The sequence below is a fragment of the Poecilia mexicana genome, unplaced genomic scaffold, assembly GCF_051168715.1.
Source record: "Poecilia mexicana isolate PSO_F unplaced genomic scaffold, ASM5116871v1 scaffold_16, whole genome shotgun sequence".
NCBI lineage: Eukaryota > Metazoa > Chordata > Actinopteri > Cyprinodontiformes > Poeciliidae > Poecilia > Poecilia mexicana.
Genome location: NW_028263385.1, coordinates 16747737 through 16767974, shown reverse-complemented (window position 1 = coordinate 16767974; position 20238 = coordinate 16747737). Strand labels below are relative to the sequence as shown.

At 40.4% G+C, this 20238-nt stretch overlaps 2 protein-coding genes and 1 long non-coding RNA gene across 5 annotated transcripts; 1 reads left to right on the top strand and 2 right to left on the bottom strand.

Moving 5' to 3' along the window:
- On the bottom strand, positions 1-13355 carry tmem245 (transmembrane protein 245). Of its 3 annotated transcripts, XM_014996056.2 has the most exons (17): positions 12725-13351; positions 10239-10356; positions 9714-9809; positions 9077-9184; positions 8534-8713; positions 8278-8447; positions 4032-4136; positions 3862-3944; positions 3668-3758; positions 3479-3577; positions 3271-3402; positions 2860-2982; positions 2363-2508; positions 2182-2282; positions 1924-2098; positions 1178-1372; positions 1-1092 (listed from the first exon to the last, which is right to left on the bottom strand). In XM_014996056.2, exons 1-17 carry the CDS (start codon positions 13322-13324, stop codon positions 1038-1040), a joined length of 2577 nt encoding a protein of 858 aa, XP_014851542.2. In that variant the 5' UTR covers positions 13325-13351; the 3' UTR covers positions 1-1037. The 3 variants fall into 3 exon arrangements, with proteins under 3 accessions (XP_014851542.2, XP_087869996.1, XP_087869997.1); XM_088013870.1 differs by having other exon boundaries at positions 3271-3577; positions 12725-13355; XM_088013871.1 differs by having other exon boundaries at positions 3271-3577; positions 8534-8710; positions 12725-13355.
- On the top strand, positions 2910-3341 carry LOC148155043 (uncharacterized). Its single transcript, XR_015765607.1, has 2 exons — positions 2910-3000; positions 3152-3341. It is a non-coding gene; the product is annotated as an uncharacterized LOC148155043 (long non-coding RNA).
- A 418-nt stretch (positions 13356-13773) lies between the features above and the next one.
- On the bottom strand, positions 13774-18237 carry frrs1l (ferric-chelate reductase 1-like). Its single transcript, XM_014996058.2, has 5 exons — positions 17694-18237; positions 17342-17426; positions 16174-16312; positions 14691-14937; positions 13774-14611 (listed from the first exon to the last, which is right to left on the bottom strand). Exons 1-5 carry the CDS (start codon positions 17896-17898, stop codon positions 14439-14441), a joined length of 849 nt encoding a protein of 282 aa, XP_014851544.1. The 5' UTR covers positions 17899-18237; the 3' UTR covers positions 13774-14438.
- Positions 18238-20238: the final 2001 nt, after the last annotated feature.

Sequence of the window (20238 nt, the reverse complement as noted above, 5' to 3'; positions counted from 1 at the left end):
TTGGTTTAGACTGTTTATTCAGTGCATGTTATTAATAAAAAACACAGCAACCGTAGCAAAGAAACAAATACAATATTTGAGTTAAACTCTGTGCCCGTTAGTTTTAGTCCAACTCCTCCCCTCCCTCACGTAGCTAACACAGTAGCTGAATGATCAGTGTTTAACCTCGCTGTACAAACACAACACATCTGTACCGCCTGCTTATTGAAGCCTCTAATGATGTAAACAACTTTTTTTTGTTTTAAAAGTGCTGAAATTCTCAGTAAAGTGAATCACATTCAAAACGTGACAAGAGTTGCCGAAACCTAGCAGAGTGAGTGGAAGTAGTGGAGGATGAGGCGGCTGTGCCTCAGGTTTAGGATTAAAGCTTGGTCATGCATGTGCTGAGAACATTAAGCTTCAGATAAATAAATAAAAAGTGTTAAAAAAAACTACATTCCTGGGATGTACAGTGTCTGAAAATAGGACCTCTAGTCACTGGAGATGATTAAACTAAACGCAGCAGACTGAGCCGGGTCCTGTTACAGCTCTGGCTATCAATAAATTACAGCTAGAATCACTGAAACTTGAGTAGCTCGTTAAATTAAGAAAGAAATAAACCATCAAAGCTCATTTTCTTGGTCCTGGTTGGACCTTCAGACTCCCTGAGAGAAGAGGTAGGGAGTCCAAACGCTGCGCAGCCACAGCAGCAAAACAAAGCCATCAGGGGCTTTGGAGACAAAAATATATCATCTTACAAGGAACCACCGAAACATTTTAGGCTTTTTTTTTTTTTTTTTTGGTTCAATATTACAAAATAAATTAGGCACTGAGTTCTGAAAGGTGATGGAAATTGACTTCTCATCGGAAACGCAGAGTGCTGGCGTTGCTCCGGATTTGGGATCAGGATGCCTGCTGGCTCTGGGACGCTCTGGGACAGCGCCGGCAATCGCAGCGTCTCCTCCTCTTCTTCTTCTTGGTCCGGGTCGAGCTTCTGGAGCCTGCCAGGCGGGAAGCGAGTCCCTGACCCGTGCGACATTCTGCAGGGACACACACCCTCACTTTGAGTCAGAGGTCGTCTTCAGCACGGAGGGAGTGGACTCTGCAAAGGTCCTTCAAGACGAGAGGACAATGAAGGAAGAATCAGTTAAACTGGGATGGTTTAATCAGCTGTAGGTGTGTGTGTGTGCGTGTGTACCTCATGGGGTGTGTGGGCCAGTTCGGCTGGACTGGTGTGGGAAGTGCAGAGCTGGGACTCATCAGCATGGCGCTGTAGATGTTTGCTGCCACCACCAGGATGCAGAGGAGGATGGGGCCGATTATCGCCCCCTCCAGGCCAAGATAGTACGCTCCACCTGCGACTGCCAGGCCTGTGAGGTACGGATGGCCGCCCCTGAGAAAAGGAACCGACACTTTAAAAAATGTATAACGTATGGAGATGAACACTAAAGCAGGTTGTAATTCATTTTGAACGATTTGGAGAATGAATGTCTGTTTTTGTTTAGTTTAGTTTTTCTCAGTAACTTGAAATCAAAGTTATTCCTAAAGCCCTGTCTGCTCTCCTTGGTCTTCATGATGCTGTTTGTTCATTAATGTTTTTGAGCAAACCTTTAAGGCCAGGAAGAGGACAACTATTCTTATTTTTAGGTTAATTTACATACCTAAATATGCAACGTGACAAAATGTGAATAAACTGAAGGGTGTCAACACTTTTCTGCAAGACGCTATTTTTTAGGACTCTCTCAAGCAGCAGTTTATGTAAAAATATAAACAAATACATTTTTAGTTTGACCTTTAATTAGGAAAGTCCCTTTCAAATAATAAAAAAAAAAAAACTTTGTTAAACATCTGCTGCAATATTTGCATTTTACAGCCATAAAGTTCCAGATCTGGATTTGTTTATCAGGTTTTTTTTTTTTTTCAGAGCCGTGCATGCAAACATACCCCGATATATCCGAATAGATGGCTGTGTCCACGAAATACGTCGGGAGCAGATGGCAGATGAGCAGCAGCGCGGCCTTGACGCCTTCGCCCTGAGCCAGCCACAGGTCGCACACAGCCGGCACCGCCGCCCAGTACGTCCCCAGGAAAGGCACGGCGCCCAAGATGGCGGCCAGAGCTGCGGGCCGGCAACGAAAGAGCCACTCAGCACCGAGCGTTTTGGTAATAACACCGCAATCTGCTGCAAACGCACGGACTCACCGGAGGGAATGAAGACGATGTTGATGCCGAAGATGGTGTGAGTGAGCCAGGTGTAGAGGCCGTAGAAGCCCGCCATTTTGAAGGAGGCGTCGAACACCCCTCTGTAACGCAAACATCGACCGTCATCCACGTGAAGGAAGGTCTTTCGTGTCTCATTATTATTCGCAGCCGCGACGCAAACCTGATGGCCTCCTCCACGGACTGGCCGATGATGTTGGAGGAGGGTCCGGGCTGCGAGAGCGGCGTCAGGTTGATGACCCATTTGACGGGTTTGTAGTATTCGCCGCTGGAGCTCAGCAGGTAGAACAGAGTGGTGAGGAAAATCACCTGCATGGCAGCAGAGACCACACATCAGCACCGGAGCTGAATAAAAACCTGCTCATGGGCCTAACACTGCAAAAACGATCTTATTATCTATCAAACAGACCGCAAAAAAAAAACTACATTTGTATTTTTGGGCTACTGGAAACTAGACCAATAGCACTTTGTAAGATTTTGTGTTTTTGCAGTGTGTAAATCTTTCGGATTATGTCGGAATAAGTCTAGTTATCGGGGGAAGGTGTGAGCTGAGACTCTTCCGATGATGGAACATCTTTCATAAGCCCAACAGCAGCAGAAAATCAAAGGAGGAAAAGCTCCCCTGAGTGTTTTTGAGCTGGTTCACCCGGTGATTCATACCAGACTCAGCGCAAAGTTGAGCAGCGCCGTGCCGCTGTGGAACAACACGGTGAAGAGGGTGGTGGTGGTGGAGAAGAGGAGGCCGACGTTCCTGCTCATCACCACCCACAGAGACTCCAGGATCTACAGGACAAGAAGAAGGTAAACACGAGCATCCAGAGGGAAACCGGATTTCCAAATAGTCTGTTAAATTAGAGCTGCGCGGATCAAGTTTTCCTTTTTTAAATGTCCTGGTATTTTAAAGAGCGTTTTTCTACATGTTCATCCGTTGTTTCATTTTTTTTTTTTTCAGGTTTAATAGATGCATGTTGAAAATGCGTCAAAGGTCTTCAGACAAACTCCTGCAGGAGGAGGCCGTGTTCAATCCGAATACATTATAAATCTGTAAATTCAGACAAATTCTGATCTTACAGACAGCAGCGTCTCGATGTTTTCCTGCACGAAAGAGGCGATGTCCTTCCAGTCCAGGATGTCCCCCAGCCAACTGTTCTGTCTGTGCGCCATGTTCTTCTGCACGCGGTGCCGCCCGCTGTGGGTCACGTTCTGCAGCAACGAGCCGATGATAATTCCACATACGAATCGAAAACATGCAGAGTAACAGGCGGCTGGTGTCACACACCTTCACGAACCAGGAGTGGTAAAGTCGGTCCCAAAGCTCCAACACCTGCTTCTCGATCATCGCTGTGTTGTTCACCTTATCCCCCAACATCTTTTGAAGCTGAACGCAAAGTTAAAGTTGTCTTGAGCTTCAGCCTGTCAGACTTTATTTTTTTATTTTTACATTTAGAATAAACCAAAACCTTCTAACCTTCTGTGTTATCCATTCTCTCCCATGCTGATAGACATTAGTAGCAGCTGAATTCAGAGCTTTCTGCACGACACGAGCTTCTGGAAGCAAACTAGAGGAGGAAACATAAGAAAGAAAAAAAAAACAATCATTAGATGTAGAAACATTAAAAAAAAAAAAAGCAAAGATAGATGATTTTGAAAAAGATGCCTTACTTAGCCCATTCTGGATGGTTGGAAAGAGTCTCGTTGATGAGGTTACTGGCAACTTCAACGATGTGAGCGCTTTCGTGATGAACCTAAGGAGTGAGATGAAGCTGCTTTGGTATCCAGGGAGACGTTTGGACGTGATAAGTGTGAGAGTTAAATACAGAACAAAAACTGACCATAGCAGTGAGCAGAAGAGCCATGAGCAGAGTCCCTGTGACCAGGAGGAAGATGATGAAGATGCTGATGATTTTGTCCAGCGATCGCTCCAGCCACACGATCATCTGGCAAGGAGACGGAGAAGATACTTTAGCAGAGTTCGACGCCACAGTGACCAGACACACGGAGAAACCTGCGTCTTCCCCATTTCAGGTTTTAAACCCAAAGATAAAAGGTGGCTGATTTATTAAGCCTGCAGTGTGCAGGTCTGGAAACATAAAATGCATGCTCTTAAACTCAAGTTACAATCTTCAGATTCAGCTGATTTCTGCTTTTAAAACCAGTTGGTTCAACCACATTTTATCAGCTGTGTGTTATTCCAGCCGGGAAGGGCTAAATCAAATGGATCGTACTTTTAATCCGATTCAGGAGTTGGTAAATAGTTGTGACTTTAGCCCAGAATCATGAAGATCTTATTATGGAAGCGTCCCCGACTGTGGAGAGATCCTGTAATGAGATCGCTCAGGACAAAAAACTATATTTTAACGTTTTGTTTTTGTTCAATTACCCCATTAGACTCTCAGATCCAAATCTAACAACTCTTTATCTTGAAGCTGTCGGTCTCTCCGTTTTACACCCCACATACGCGTAACAGCACATACTTCAGATACAAGGATTCATTTATTTTCCACATTTTTGGGTTTTAAACTCAGGTTTCTCAGGTGTTTCCATTGATCATCACATTTCCTCTCAGAAAGTATTAAACTTATTGAAGTCCACAGCAAATGAGTGGAGGAAGCCGTTAGATGTCCTGACGCATCAGTGCATTGTTACATGAATGGTTAATGATGCAGCGGTCAGTACAGGAGCTGCTGCACTACAGCTGCAAATTTACAGATGTAAACCTTTATCTGGCAAACTGAGGTGAATTAAACCCAATAACCAAATTTTATTACAAAAAGGACACACTCACCACATATGAAAAAGGGTTAAAGCTGTAAATTAAGTTCCTAATGATATAAATTTCTTCTAGTCGCTTATAAATCTAGTGCAAATTTAAAGTACTGCAGTAGTGATACTATATTCAGAGCAACAGACTCTTAGTGAATGTCTGGCTTGGAATACACAAAGCCACTAACGGGGTTTAAATTAGACCACAGTTTTAAACAAGTCGTGTTCCTGTTAGAGGAAACTGACGCTTAACTTGAATCAACTGGAGAATTGATACAAAACCAAAAGTATTTACAGCACCTTTCACATATTTCGAAACGTCTCTGGTAGAAATAAATGATTAGTTTAATGCAGTAGCATATTCACACATAGAACAATTTACAAAGATTTTCATTCAGGGCAGAAAAAAAACCCTACGTAAAATATCAATAAACATCAAAACAGTTAATCTGTTGACTATTTTTAGATAAACTGGTGAATAGCTGGATAGAAAAGGAGCTAATGTGATTTTTTTTTTCTTTTACAGGATTTGAATCTAAAACGTACACTACAGGAATTCTGGGTAACAGATTCACAGATTAAGGTGTTTTTTGTTTTATTTTAAATGCAAAATGTATATAACCTTTGTACAGTTTTTGCCTAATTACTGCTCTGAGCAAGTTGGTCTTTCAGCAAATTCCCTATTTTGAGTCTGTACATTCCAGTTAATCAATCAATCAGTTACTAAATTAGTTGATAAATTATTTCAAATATCAATTCATCACGACTAATGGTTTCAGAGGACATCTTAATCTTCGTCTGCCTCAAACAAAATGACCTAAAACAGCTCTATGTTTCAGATAGGCAGTCATGTCTTGAGTAAAAGTTATCTCCGTTACAAAATGAATTTATTCGGATGGTAACAGAAGCTTTTGACCATCACACAATTTACTGCATGCGCTTTAAAGCCCTAAACTCTCACAGAGCCTCTCAGAGTGAAGCGTCATAATGATTAAAACATCATCTTTCTGAGCCCGCAGATCAAAAACACTCCTCTCCTCCCAACTCCTCTCCGCTTTCTTTACATCAGCCATCTCTCCATGCAGCTCACACAGTCTCTCAAAACAAATCTGCCAGCTGGATCAAAGCAGGGAAGATACAGATGGTGGCGAGAGGGTGGGGAGCGTATGAAGGGACGGGGGCAAGAAGTACCACCTCCACCTCCCCACTGCAGCTTCCTGCAAAAAAAAAAAAAAAAAAAACAAACAAAAAAAAAACACAGGAAGCAGGAAAGCAGCGAGGTAACAAACAAAGATGACAGGGAGATGACAGTGGATGGAGCAGGATAAAAAAAGAAGCCAGTCCAAGCAGCTAACAGGTGTGTTCACTCCTTCACACACACCAACATGAAGACGGAGGTTAATTCTTTACCCTCGTGCTCTCTCACACACAAGCACTTATTACCTGCTTGTTAAGCCAATGCCAGAGCTTGGGGGAGGAGACAAAGAGACATTGGGAAGATTGTTATTGGAGAGATATGTGCAACAGTCGCCTCATGCCCTCTCCGCCCCCCATAAGACAAGAAGACATCCTCTGTTTGGGTGCAAGCAGTGAGTGGACACACTGCAGCAGGCAGGATCTCATAAAAGGCTGTACACAGAGGGTCGGGTGCAAACACACAGCCGCATCCAACGCCACAAAAGTGATCTGTGATAAAAACGTCTACAGTGTTCGTTCTAATGCTGTAGGAGACACCGAACATTACCGGTATTACAATCCGACAGTGCAAAGAAAACCAGCAAGCGTGACAATCTCAATTTAAACTGTTTCTGTTCATTTGATCAGCATTCTGCCAAACTTCGCCCCCCATTCAGCTCTATTTTTAGGTCTAACTTCACCGTCTCCTCCAGTTGGCGCTGGCTGCTTCATCCACAGTCGGTGTATTAAAACTTTCCACAACAGCAGCTGCTGGAAATAACTCTGAGAGTCTGAAACTGAGTCTTCATGGCAAATCAGTAGCTACAAGGCACCACTGAGTGTAGAGTTATCTACAAAGGTTTCAATCAAGATAAACTCACTTGTACAGCCTGAAAATTAAACTGGCTGCATTCAAGATGAATACCAGTGGTCGTAACCCAGGTTTTTCAGTCTCCAGTTACGACCGGACTCATAAAAATAAAGCTCCAATCTATTTTTTGTCCTTATTTGACTGAATCAGAGTTCCCTGACTAAACTCAGTGACGACAGTAACTCATGTGGCTTCAATTTGCTTGACTGGGTGTTTTAATCACGATCTATTTTTGAGTGCATGTTTTGCAAAACTATCACATGCTTTGCAAAAATGAGCTGAAACGCTAGTCAACAAATGAATTAAAGTTCAAAGCAAAGCACGTAGCTGTTCAGGTAGGAAAGTAAACTCACAATAAACACATTTTGTCCCTACACCATTACCTAGAACCCCATTAGCGTATCGCCAGCTGAATTAACAAGTTCTGTCACAAAAAAGAGAGGAAACATGCTATGCTAACATTAGCCCAGCAATTGAGAAAACTGAACAGCAAGGAAACATTGCCAGCAGGAGCAGCATGTTACTTTGCAGGAGACTGTAGCTCTGTGTGTCGAGTCTGACTGATGCGTGGAAACAAAAGGTTGTCCTGAAGAGACATCTTGATTAGACTAACTATCTGTTGTCAAGAGAAACCACAGTGTCATCGATGTCACTTGTGAAGGTGTAAAACTGATGATACTTTGCTGTTTCTTAAAGCTGAAAAGTCTTTTAAGCATGCACAGGACAAATGCTTATGTTTGAAAATTCCTACTGCAGTTTTCTAATCCTAAAAGTAATTTAAAATGCACTGTGTTCTGTTTAATGTGAATCTACAGATTTTAGACTTCTACAAACATGAACTGGTCATTTACAGTCTACAAAATGTGCAAATTCTAGCAAAACATAAAAAACTAGCATTGCATTAGCCTAATATGTTTTGAGGTGTTTAACTCTGAAACCATTTCCAAAACCAGAATGTAGTTTTGGACAATATCTGACATATTAAACATGCCTATTGTGAGTTTCTTACGTACTTGCTTTGTGAAACATTTAAGAGGCCCGTGATAAGGCTCCAATCTAAGAACGAGGGTTAAATGGGCAACTCTTTTCGCAGATACCCAGCACATTTTTGATTTATTAACCACTGAAGACCTCCTGTAGATAAAGTGACCACTAAACAGTTTGAAAAATCAAAATGTGTACCGGTGAAATATAACGTTTCGCTTTGTGATCATTTCAGGTGATCAACACAGAATAAAAAGTAACTACATACCACCAGAATGCATTACCTTGGTGTCAATGCGCAGCAGGAACTGAGCAAGGCCTTTGATTGGTCCAGGCAATAAGGCCTCTTCGCGTTCCCGTACGAACTTCTCCAACACGGTCCACCACGAGCTCAGAGACCGCTCTGCGAAGCTCTTCACACCAAAGCGGACCATCAGCTTCTTCAACACCCAAACTGAAGCAACAGAGTAGCAAAATACGCAACTACAGGGGATCTTTCCGTGTGGAAGTGATGACAAATGAGTGCGGTCTACGTGTTACCAGCCACAGGGATGGGCAGCAGCTGGAGGATCCAGAAGTTGAGCCACATCTGGACCAGCACGATGGCCCAGACCAGCAAGATGAAGTAGATGTCGCTGGACTTCCGACTGCTTTTCTCTTTCAGCTGGAGGCTGGACTTTAGGGGGCGAGGGAAGCCCGGTGTGGGGGGCACGGGGCCTACTGACGGCACCCCGTCGTGGAGAGGAAGGAAGGGAGAAAAACAAAAAAAAAGGAAAAAGAAAATACACAAGTAAAATGTTGAGTGTTCACTGTACTTTTTTTTTCCATGTAAAAAGCACAAACGTACAGATTATGTTAATGTGATTTTATGTGAGAAACCAGCAAAGAGAAGTGCATGATGGGTAGGTGGAAGAAAAATAAAGCGAGAAAAGTTTCCAGCCAATTTTACTCTGATGCCACTAAATAAAATCAAAGGCAACTAATTTCCTTCTATGGTTACCTAATTATTATTACTAATTAATAAACAAAGCACTATTTTAAAGCAAGTTTGGGTGTTTAGGTGATGGAGAGGAGCTTCCCCACCTGTGCTGGAAGCCTCACTGGACTCTGCTTTTGGCTGCAGGTTGCTGCAGGAAATGGCCATGAAAATCGTGTTGGCAGCCAGTGAGAGCATCTGTCCCGGCAGCTCTCCTGTGGGGCGAGAAAAGGAACAAGCACAGGCAGAGATCACTGAAAACCAAGCTGTGAATATTTTCAGTGCATTTTTTTAATAAGACTTTATGTCTTCACTGAAGTCAATTGTCCAATCTGCCTCCTTTCGTTTGCTTTCACAAAACCCCGCTGTTGGCCAAGTATCTAGCTGCTGTAACGTAATCTGAGGACTGGCTGTGCTTGACCAACCGGGAGGACAAATTCATACCGAGTTATTTTAGTACGAGACCTTATCACTGTCACAAAGCTACGCAAAAAGATTCTTTCCAAATGAGCATCTGCACGTTTTTCTAGAACACGTTTATTTCTGTAATAGTTAATAGTACTGTTATCACTAAAGAAGAAGACGAAGTGTATGCGAGTTGAAAAGACAGAAAGTGAAGAACCCCCTGACTTATCTCTGATGACCATCAAATCAACACATTTTCTCAGTCGGTTTTCTGTATTTAAATGACAGAAAATATTGTTTGCCATATTTGGAAGTATATTTGAGCACATACGACTTCACCTTTTCCTGGAACAGGGGGTTTCTCCAGGGAGCCCACAATGAGGAGCGCCACCACCACCATAAATATCGGCACCCTCCACGACCCGGTCAGAGAAACTGAAATCAGATAAGAGAAATGTGAGTGATCAAAACACAGAGAAACCTGTTTCAGTCATGCGTTTGATTTTAAAAAATGTGAGTTTTCAGGCAGTGGTTTTGCTCTGTTTGACCTGGCAACACTACAACAATGCTGCTACCACTTCTGGACAGCTTGTAGTCACTTTTAATATTTCTCACTTGAAGGTCAACAGTGCTTTCTAACCTTAGAAGTGTGCTAAAAATACAGCCAGACTTCCTCATCTTACTATGCGACTCCACACATGCTCAGTCCAGGGGACGTGTGGGGACAAGACTTTCTCTTACGCCTCTTGCACTCGGGTGAGATGTGGGAGATTAAATTCCCCTCATACCGCCAAACCGCAGAGGGAAAAAGAGGCAGTTTGTGTAAAAAAATGTGAAAATGTGCCTGAGCAGGTCCAGACTCACCGATGTAGAAGAGCAGAACAGCCCAGACGGGAAGCGCCAGGGCCCTCAGGTAGCACTCAGTCTGGGGACTCCACTTGAGACAGACGGCCAGCAAGTAGCCAAACACGACACTGCACACCTAAAGGAGCACAACAATAAAACAAACAAGACATTTTGAGATTTCTTGCCTCACTTAAGTTCACTCTAAGGCTTCAAGTTCTATTATTTCATCTATTAATATTAATAGATTTTCTCTATAAACACATCTATCAAAGTTTGTTGTTATAAATACTTTTTCACAGCACCGGTGTTCCACTTTCTATCCATAGCCAGACATATTCAAACTCACCACAGAGCCTAAGGAACATTTAATCTAATTTGGATTTGTTTGTGGGGCAGGTTTGGAATAATAAGATTTTTGATCAGTTAGACATTGAAAATACGGAAAATTTGATCAGGCAACAAGCAAATTAAATTGTGTAATTGAGTCAACTGTTTATGCTGAGGCATCCAAGATCATATTTTATGTAATTTATGATGGTCATTAAGTCTGAAGAGAGGCTGATCTAAAACTTTTTTACTTACAGTAGTACGTATGAACTATATGCTAAAAGCTTATGTTATTGTACGTATAATAAGCAGGGCCAGGTAAATTAAAAGAGCACAGCACAGAAGAAGCTAAAACCAATTTATCACTTTATTTAGTTACTATTTCCACATCTTTGCGTTTTCTCTACTGAAATATTAACAGAAAAAGTGAACTGTTACATTGTGATGTACAATCTTTTATCTTAACAGGAGTAAGAACGTCAGTTTGTTCCTACTTTACATAAAAGCACTTAGAAAATGGTAAAAAAAAAAAAAGTTTTGTGTAAGTACAGTAATTCTGTTGTATTTTTGCTCAAGGTTATCATGTTTTAAGAATCTGATTTACACTTTTAAAAATCACGTTTATTTTTCAGTGCGAATATTTTATAATTAAATGTACCCAAATTAAATGGCCCTTTTTGTATTATTTTCTGATATAAAACTAAGAGGCTGTACATAACTGTTTTACATTTCTGCCCATTATAATAGGTACCGGTGTTTAATAATTTTAAAAAAGCGGATTAGATCCGCTGTTTTTATGGGCCACGGGAATTATGCATGATGATCTGTATTTGTGTGGTTTAGGTTTGTGCGGATTTTATGCAATTTGTGCAACAAGGACATGAAGCGCATTAGCAGATGTGCTCAGTGGTGGTTTCTGATAAGGGAGGCATGGGCATCCACCCAGGGCATTATTATGTGGGCGGCGGCATGATGAAGTGACTGTATTTATAGTAAAATGATCAATTCTAGACACTTTTTATGAAAAACTGTACTTTCTTTGGCACTTTTTCAGATGGTCGGTAGTAGGGAATTTTCCATAAAAAAAGAAATCTAAAAAAAAATCTATATTTTCTCCCAACAATATAGAAAAAAACTACTAAAGATAGCCATAAATAAATGTTTTTATATGATGCTGCAGCCTAATTGACATCTAGGAAGGATCTTTCAATGAAATGCATAAAAAAATAAACATTTTGGTGCAAGTCAAAAATTCTCTAAAATTAGATTTTTTAAGAAACACAAAAAATCCCTATTTCCTACCAGCAATATCAAGGAAACTATTAAAGATGGCCAAAATGGATGCCTTTATGTTATTTAGCAGCCTAATTCATCTGTAGTAGAGAAGTTTTATTGAAATCTGATGAAAAATACAAGTTTGGGAAGTGATCAAAAAATACTTAATTTTGTCAATTTTTGTCAGTTTTGCGGCCTAATAAATCTTTATTGAACAGTCCCAGACCCCTACAAAAAATTAAGCCTGTTAAGACCACATAGCAGGATGGCCAAAATAGCTTTTGGAGCTTGGTTTCAACATATATTTTTTTATATCGTATCCCAAACATGCCATCTCTGCTGTCAGGGTAAATATTGAAATTTGTTTTATTTTTCAAAATTACATTTTTTAAAGAATCTTAATTTTTAAAGTAAGCTATTTATACTGTACATATTCATGTTTTTCAATATGATTTATATATATTTAAAGAATGTCATTACAAATAAGTGTCAATTTAATTTATTTTTTAAGTAATCGGCTTTCAAAAACCCCATCTTTTTCCACTCAAAGGTGGGTTTGAGGCAAGATACACCCCCCAAAATCTCAAAAACCTTTAGAGATAATGGGCTGGAATTTTTCTGCTCTTTTCTGGTAATACACTTAATAGAAAAATGCATTCAGAGTCCAAAAAATATAAAGAAAAAAAGTGTATTGCCGGTATCTAACTCTCCTCTGTGATGAATAAAGTAATAATAACGTGTTTCTTCACTGTTTTTGACCAAGTTGGAAGAGAAATTTGAATTTCTTGGAATAATTTGAGCTCAGCTGATGAAGCTGAACTTGTTCACCCTGACTGACAACAGGCTTTCTGTCTGAACCGTGACGGGAGGAACTGCTCCGATGACTCTGCGCGTTAACTCACCCACACAACGTGGAAACAGTCCAGCAGGACCCCGATGACCCAGCAGACATGTCCGAGGATCACCTGCATGCCGATGACACTCCAGAAGAGGTAGAGGAAGTAAGCCAGCGGCGCCCCCGCCCCGATCACCAGCAGCACCGTCAGCCTCTTTAGTACCAGCTTGCCCATTTCCTCCACCCCGTAGTTGACGCACCACACCGGGACCAGCAGGGTCCCCACAACGATGGGCGTCCCGGTGTCCTGCAGGCCGCTGAGCCACGAGCGGCCGAGCCGAGCCAGGGAGTGCTTGAAAGGGTGGAGGAAGGTGCCGCAGAGCACTGCCCAGAGCAGCGGGCGGAGGAAGGCCTCCAGGATGAAGTACACCAGGACAGCCGCCCCGCAGCAGATAGCCACGAAGATCATCGCCCCAGTGTTGTAGAAGGCCTGCTTGATGTTTTTGTCAAACTTCAGGGAGGACGGCTGGGACAGCAGTTGGCTCATCATCCCGACGGCCGGCTGGACGCTCTCGGAGAAAGAAACGGAGAGAGGCCGGCCCGTGTGAGGGCTGCCCGGGGGAGAGACAGCGGAGGGCTCCGGCGCCGACTCCTCTTCATCTGCCATGACAGCGCTGCTGCTCCGGGTAGTCCTTCCAACGGCTCTGCCGCGTGACGGAGGAAAACATATGACGTAGAAATAGCGACTGTTCCAGGGAAACATGGGAAATGTAGGAAAATGAAACATGCCCTGGAATCTTCAGCATTTCCTCATTATTAATTTTTTATCGTTCTTTGGGTGTTTATCTAAAGAACTATTTAAGCAGACACACAAAAACAAAACCTTTTTTCACATCAGAAGAAATTAAGTTTAAGATGAAACAGACTTCATTAAAAAGAAAAAAAAAATACTGAGCAATTTTTTTAACAGCTGCTAAAATGTTATAAGGTAGAAATGGAAAGAAGTTGATGTGTAACTATTCTGTTTCAAGCAGCCTGTAATGCTAAACACACATTGTTATGAGTACATTTAAATATTACAAAGCCATGTACTGTGTGAGGAAAAAAGGCAATAGATTCAAACAGAGAAAAGATTTTATTTTATATTTTATACTTGAACTTTCTTTTTTTTATTTTCTGTCCTGAACATCTTAATTTTTTTAGGAATTTCAATGTGTGATTAAAATGCTACATAAACAGCATGATGCAGAAATAAAGTATTACCAGTTCAATAAAATATTGCTTATGTAAGACAATATCGTCAGTTGTGTTTTCTCTGCTTTTATAAACAAGTCACTGCTGTGGCTGAGGAGGATGTTGGCTTGTCTCCACACAAACACTGTGAGGGAACAGGAAAGATGTTCTTTCGTGTAATTTTTCTTCCCTCTTTGGATTCCAGGAAGTTTCCACACAAGTTGCCAGCAAACAGCAGGATTCTGAAATGACTACCAGATTATTCATTGGCTTGTGTAAACACTGTCTTTTAAATCAAAAGATGCTGAAAAAGACTGTTTAATTTGAAACTACTCTATTATCAGATATCTGAAGCACATTTCTCCTCTATAACATGTGTTTATTCAATTGTCAAGATGAGAGATGCTTGTATAATCTATCATGTTCCATACATCTAAGATAGTCCTTATCTGTGCAAAGTATACATTTCATTATGACAACCAACATTTTTGTTTTTTTATTGCTGCACGATTAACTCCCTCCTATCCAGTGTGATTGGCTGTGCTTGATTATGGTGTCCCCATGAGCAAATAGAAGGTGAGAGCTACTATGAGCAGCAAGCAGATTGGAGAATTGAAGGTCTGATAGGCTGTGGAGGGCATGAAGATGTCTTCATACTTATAGATGCTGATCATGCGGTCACTGACCGGAGGATTGTCGATGTCGTGCCTTGTGATGGAACCTGTTGGTGAAGTGGGGACTATGTTATGCTGGAATTTCTTGTAAAGAAGTCAGACTGATGTTTTGGTCTTCTTACGTACCTTGAATGGCAGGTCCCCACGCAAACAGGTAATACCAGGAAAGATGCAAATCCACCAGCGTTTCCTCTCTCGGGACGTACAACGGTCGTTTGAAACGGCAGGTCACCCGATTGTTCTCGAAGATTCCTTCTTCATCCCGAGCCGGGTTCCTCTTGATCTCTTTGGCCCATTGGCCGACGTTGTAAAAATGGTGGATTCTCACACGTCCATTGTCATCATGAACGCAACCCATCACATCGTCTCCACCCTGCGTCAGAAAGGTTCATCGAGAGAAGAAAATATTTGTTTAATGGTGATGTAATTTGAGGATACTGATGATGCTGGTTTAGCTGATGCCAATTATTCTTTAAAAACTATATCAACATATTTAATATGTGAATTGTTGTAGAGCCGATTCACCACAAATATTGTCTCAAGGCATTTTACAAGTAAAAAAAAATATACACAGTATATGAAAAAATATACGTGTATATTTCAGGAAGCCTTACCAAATCTCAAAATAAATACATTACAATAATATTTGTAAGTACTTTGTAAATAATGTCTAAGTATATTTCAATGAAACACTTTCAGTGCTAACATACATGCTATTTTATACTAACGAAGTACAGTATGCCTTATTAGCTGTTGCTTTGGGAATCTGTCGTTCCCCTAAGATGAGCCAAAAGTCTTCAAAAGGAGAGCAAAGCAAAGTGAGTAAATAGGTGAGTAAAGCACACATAATCTGCCCATATGAGAGTATTTCATAGTCACCACAGTTTCTGACTGGAGAAGCAACAAACAGCTTCATGTAGCGCTTGTAGATGAAGTGACAGACGGTGTAGAGTGACCAAAGTTGCATCCAAAGATGTTGCTCATGTGTTTATTTATGCTGCACCATCAGACGACTTGAGGATTATGTGTTTCCAGTAGAAGTCCAGTCTCTGCCTTTAGGCACTGAGCTCTTCCAACAATACTCTTTTATTTTTTAATAACAGTGTACTGTGTGTTTTACATGATGAATGAACTGCACGGTGTACACAAAGTAGAAAGCCAAGATTCATTGATGGACCGAACCATGAATGTTTCTTTTATAGTCACTGATTAATCTGCAGTACTTCCACAATGGTCCTTATTGTAATTTCCCTAAAATGTATCTTTTTTTACCCTCTCGAACTGTGTTTGAGAGAGAAAGTCCTAGAAAGAGGTTCTATTAATCATATATCTTGTACTTTTGTTTGTTAAATAAATGTTTAAACAAAAACATGTCTAAGATAAAAAAAAAAACTTTCTTGACTTGTCTAACACATTGCTTAATGTTTGCCGTTTCTCAACCTTTCATTATCATACAGTCAATACAAACCTGGTTAATCAAACAGCAAACTATTTATTTTCTGACACGTTACTTTAGAAAAAAAAATGCATGTTCTGATTAGTAAAGCAAATATGAATATGAACATTTACAAACAGGAGAAGTGATCGCGGGTGTTGCACAGCTTCTCACCATTTTCTTGTCAGAGGAGAAACCCACGGCGACCCAGCCGTCTGTGTCTGCACTCATCTCATACTCCACATCTGTACCGATGCGGCGGTAGCTCAGAAAGTAATCACACGTCTCTGCATCGCACCCCGGCTTCCCGTACCTGCACATGTACAGGACGTATCCGTCAACAGAAAAGACACATGCAAAACCTTCTGCAAAAAAGGTTTTGTATTGTCAGAAATAAGGTTGACATAAACTCCGGCATTTTGTTAAACGAATGAATACGTCCTATTCAGATTCATAGTAATAGACTACGAAGAATTTTTAGGTTTACAGTTTCTTAGAAAAGTGTTTGTACTCTTTGGACTTCTTCACATTTTGTCACTTTACCAACACAAATTAAATTTTAGCAGGGTTTAATATGATAGACAAACACAAAGTACATCATAGTTGTTAAGTGCCAGTGGAAGGAAAATTGCTACCCCTAAATAAAATCCAGTAAAATCAATTGAGAGGTCACTTCAGCCAACAAATAATTGGATTTCACCTGAGCGTAATTTGGTGTTAGAGACTGCAAAAACATATAAGACTGGTTTATCTTCCAGCAGGACAGCAACCCAAAACACACAGCCAGATATTTCATTTATATCTGAAAAGGTTCAGATATAAGCATAGTCAGTGTTAAAATTAACCAGTCAAAGCTCAGACCTCAATCTACTTGACAATTTTTGGAAAGACTTGAAAGATGCTTTTCACAGACACTCTTAATCCAGTCAGACTGACCTTCAGGTATCTATAAAAATGGGATACATTCTAGTCTTCTGTAGTGCAAGTTGAAAGAGAAATTCTCCTCCCCTAACCAATCCCCATGGCTGCAGCAGCAGTACCAGCAAAAGCAGTAGTACAAAGATTTGCCTCAGGACTTGATGCAAATATTGGATTCACTTTTTGACGTCTTATTTATTTAAAAATAAATAAAGTGTGTATAATTTTAACTCTGCTTTGAGTTGCTCTAGCTCACAAAATCTTAACAAAATGCACGTGATTGTAATTTCACCAAATGTGGGAAGGATTTAAGGAGAGTAGATCCTATAGTAAGGCACCCTATAGCTCTGATAAGAGGACGCCCATAAAATGCAGCAGCACATCAGTTTAGAAACAGAGGATGAATGGCTGTGATGTTTCTGACCTTATGCAGCCTTTGGTAACTCCGCAGTCGCCGACTTTGATCTTGGCAAAAGGATCGACTGGTGGAGCTGTGGGGAATGGATAACCTGCAAGATACGTAAACAAAACAGCTATCATCTGTTTCTAATGATAAACTGGGCCAAATGAGGAGAGGCCATCTGCTGTGTGTGGTAGGTGTGGGTGAGGAGGAGACTGGATCAGCAGGGAGCTGGCCTAGGTGCTGAACAGCCTTTACACTCATCACAAAGCACGTTTCCCCTTTTTGGTTTTCTTAACCTAGTAGGCCCAGCAGGCTCGCATTTTTCTTCACGTATACCCTCCTGGATTTCATCCAAAGAGAACCAGATCCTTACCATCATCGGACAAATATCTGGACTCCAGAAACTCGGAGGCGAATGTGCTGTAGGAATCCTTGTGATGCTCCTGATGGCCCGGCTCTCCGTGGTCGCCGTGGCCGGTGCGAAGCGCTCCTTCGTCGGTGGGGCTCGACGCGACTCCCCACCATCCGCTCTGGCATAGCATTACCGTCAGCCGCACGAAGCTCCGCAACAAAACCATGACTAACAATGAAGCAGGAGGTGATACGCGAACACTAAACGGAAGAAGAACGGTCGAGGCTGGTCCTCATTTCTGTTTGAATGTGTTAATGGTTGCGGATTCATCCATGGCAGCGTCACGCAGTCATCTTCTGATGCCGTTTGTCTCTGTTTTCACAGAGATGGGCCGGGATGCTGCGTCGCTCACTCTGTGAGATTATCAGGCTAATTTCTCGTAAAATTGCCCAGATTTGTAATCCAATCACGTAACAGAGGCACGTGGCCCTAATCCGCAGTGAAACCCAAAACCTAATTCTTTCTGGTTGTATTTAATCCGTCATATCTCTCAGCTCGGTGAATGGTTCCGTCCTCATGTATCAGCCAATAAGCAGCCGCGACGTGCTGTCATCAGGGCCGATCAATAAGGGTTCTTGTTTTCACAACAATCTCATTAGACACAAAATGCGAACCACTGGGATCAAATCAAATCTTTTTATTATTATTATTTTTACATATAAATACACACCTTATTTTTCACTCTGCGAGTACAAATATCACTTCAGTGCATCTGGACTTTATTTGACAAAGTGACACAAACTAGTACACCGTTTAAGTGGAATGAATGTGATAAATTGTTTTCTAATTTTAATATCCATACCCGCTTTACACCTAAAAACTCTCTGCCCAAAGTCAGGCACTTCGTATTGACAACTGTCTGAGAGCATCAATTTTCAAGGTTTGCCAAAAGGAGTTTTTTGGATTTTATTTAGAAGGCTAAATACATGTGTGTGCCACACTTTTCAGATTTTTATTTGTGGAAAACCTTCTTCATCCATGTTTAATTTTTCTTCTACTTCACTTCTATTTTTTCAGCTGGTCTAGTACATAAAATCCCACTAAAATACACTGAAGGAGGTTGTAGTATGACAAAAAATGCTGAATGTTGTCAGGCATTGTAGGTCTACTTCTGGTACCGTTGCATACATATATGTTACATAAAAACAGAAATGACTCAAAGACATGCCATACACAGCAAAGAAATAAATTTTAAATAAATAACACAAAGACCATCTTGAATAGTTAGGTTATGCTGAAAAATCTAATATTTCTCTTTTGTATTTGGGGAATTGGAATGGTTTTCATCAGTGTTTAAGAATTATTTACATTAGTCCCACTTCTTTTCCCTAAATATTGATCGCTGTTTTCAATGTGGCATCACATAAGTAGTGTAATGCTGTAAAAATGATTTAATATTTAATTTTATAAATGAAACTAGATAGTATTTCCACTATTTCTTAACAGAACATAGTAAAAACCTTTTTTATTGGATTTTAAACATTTCAAAATCACATGAAAGCAAAAAGATAAATTACTGTTGCAATGTCAACTGTGATCACTTGAGGGCGACATTAACCCACCGTTTAAATTTTGCTCCCAGGTTCCTTCCATATTCAGGTAAATTAAAGATTTTTGTTTTAAATACAAAACTTTGAAGGGAACAAGACAAACTAGAGTTGTTGCATTTAATTTCATGGGTTCCACTGAGAATGAACATTAATAAATTACAAATACATTTAACTTTGAATTAAAACGATCAACGTTATTCATCTAAAATTAATCACACTCTAGGTATTTATCAGTTATGTTTGATGTTTTATCTTAATGTTTTGGTTGTTATCTTTAAGCATCACGTGTCCTAATCACATTCAAACTTCAGCATCTACTTCTGTCACAGCAACATATCCTTATTTAAGCACCCAATGCAGTATAGAAACTGAACGCGTTCAAATGAGATATTTAGTTTTTGTTTTTTAAAAATAAGTTTATTTTTAAGCATTTTTGTTGAAAATATGGAATGTTAAGAAATTACTAAGAAAGAAAGCTGAAAGGAAATCTCAACAATGACAGAAAGATGGTAAACTTTGCTGTTCATATAAGGATCCTGCAGGTGATGCTGATGTTACACTGTGTGGAGAAACTACCATGAAGTCTGACTGCCTTTTATAATGAAGTCAACATCAAATTCTTAAATCAGGGAACCATCTTATGTAAAAAAATAAATAAATAAGAACCTCCACTTTTTTTTTTATCAATTCAGAAACGGAGAAAACATTTCAATAATTACAAACGGTGCTTTTAGGAATAAATTATGCAAAAGTTGATAAGTCTAATGTAGTTGCTACATGTTGCTGCTGTACAAAGGTAAGTTTCGACAATATTTTTGAGAAAAGTATGAATCTTCATTTTTTTTAAACTTAAGATTACGGAATGCATATCAGATTAATTTAACAACAGAGAAATAGCCATTTAAGCAGTGCTGAGGTGTGATCCTTCAATCAGACACAATCAAAAGTTTACAGCT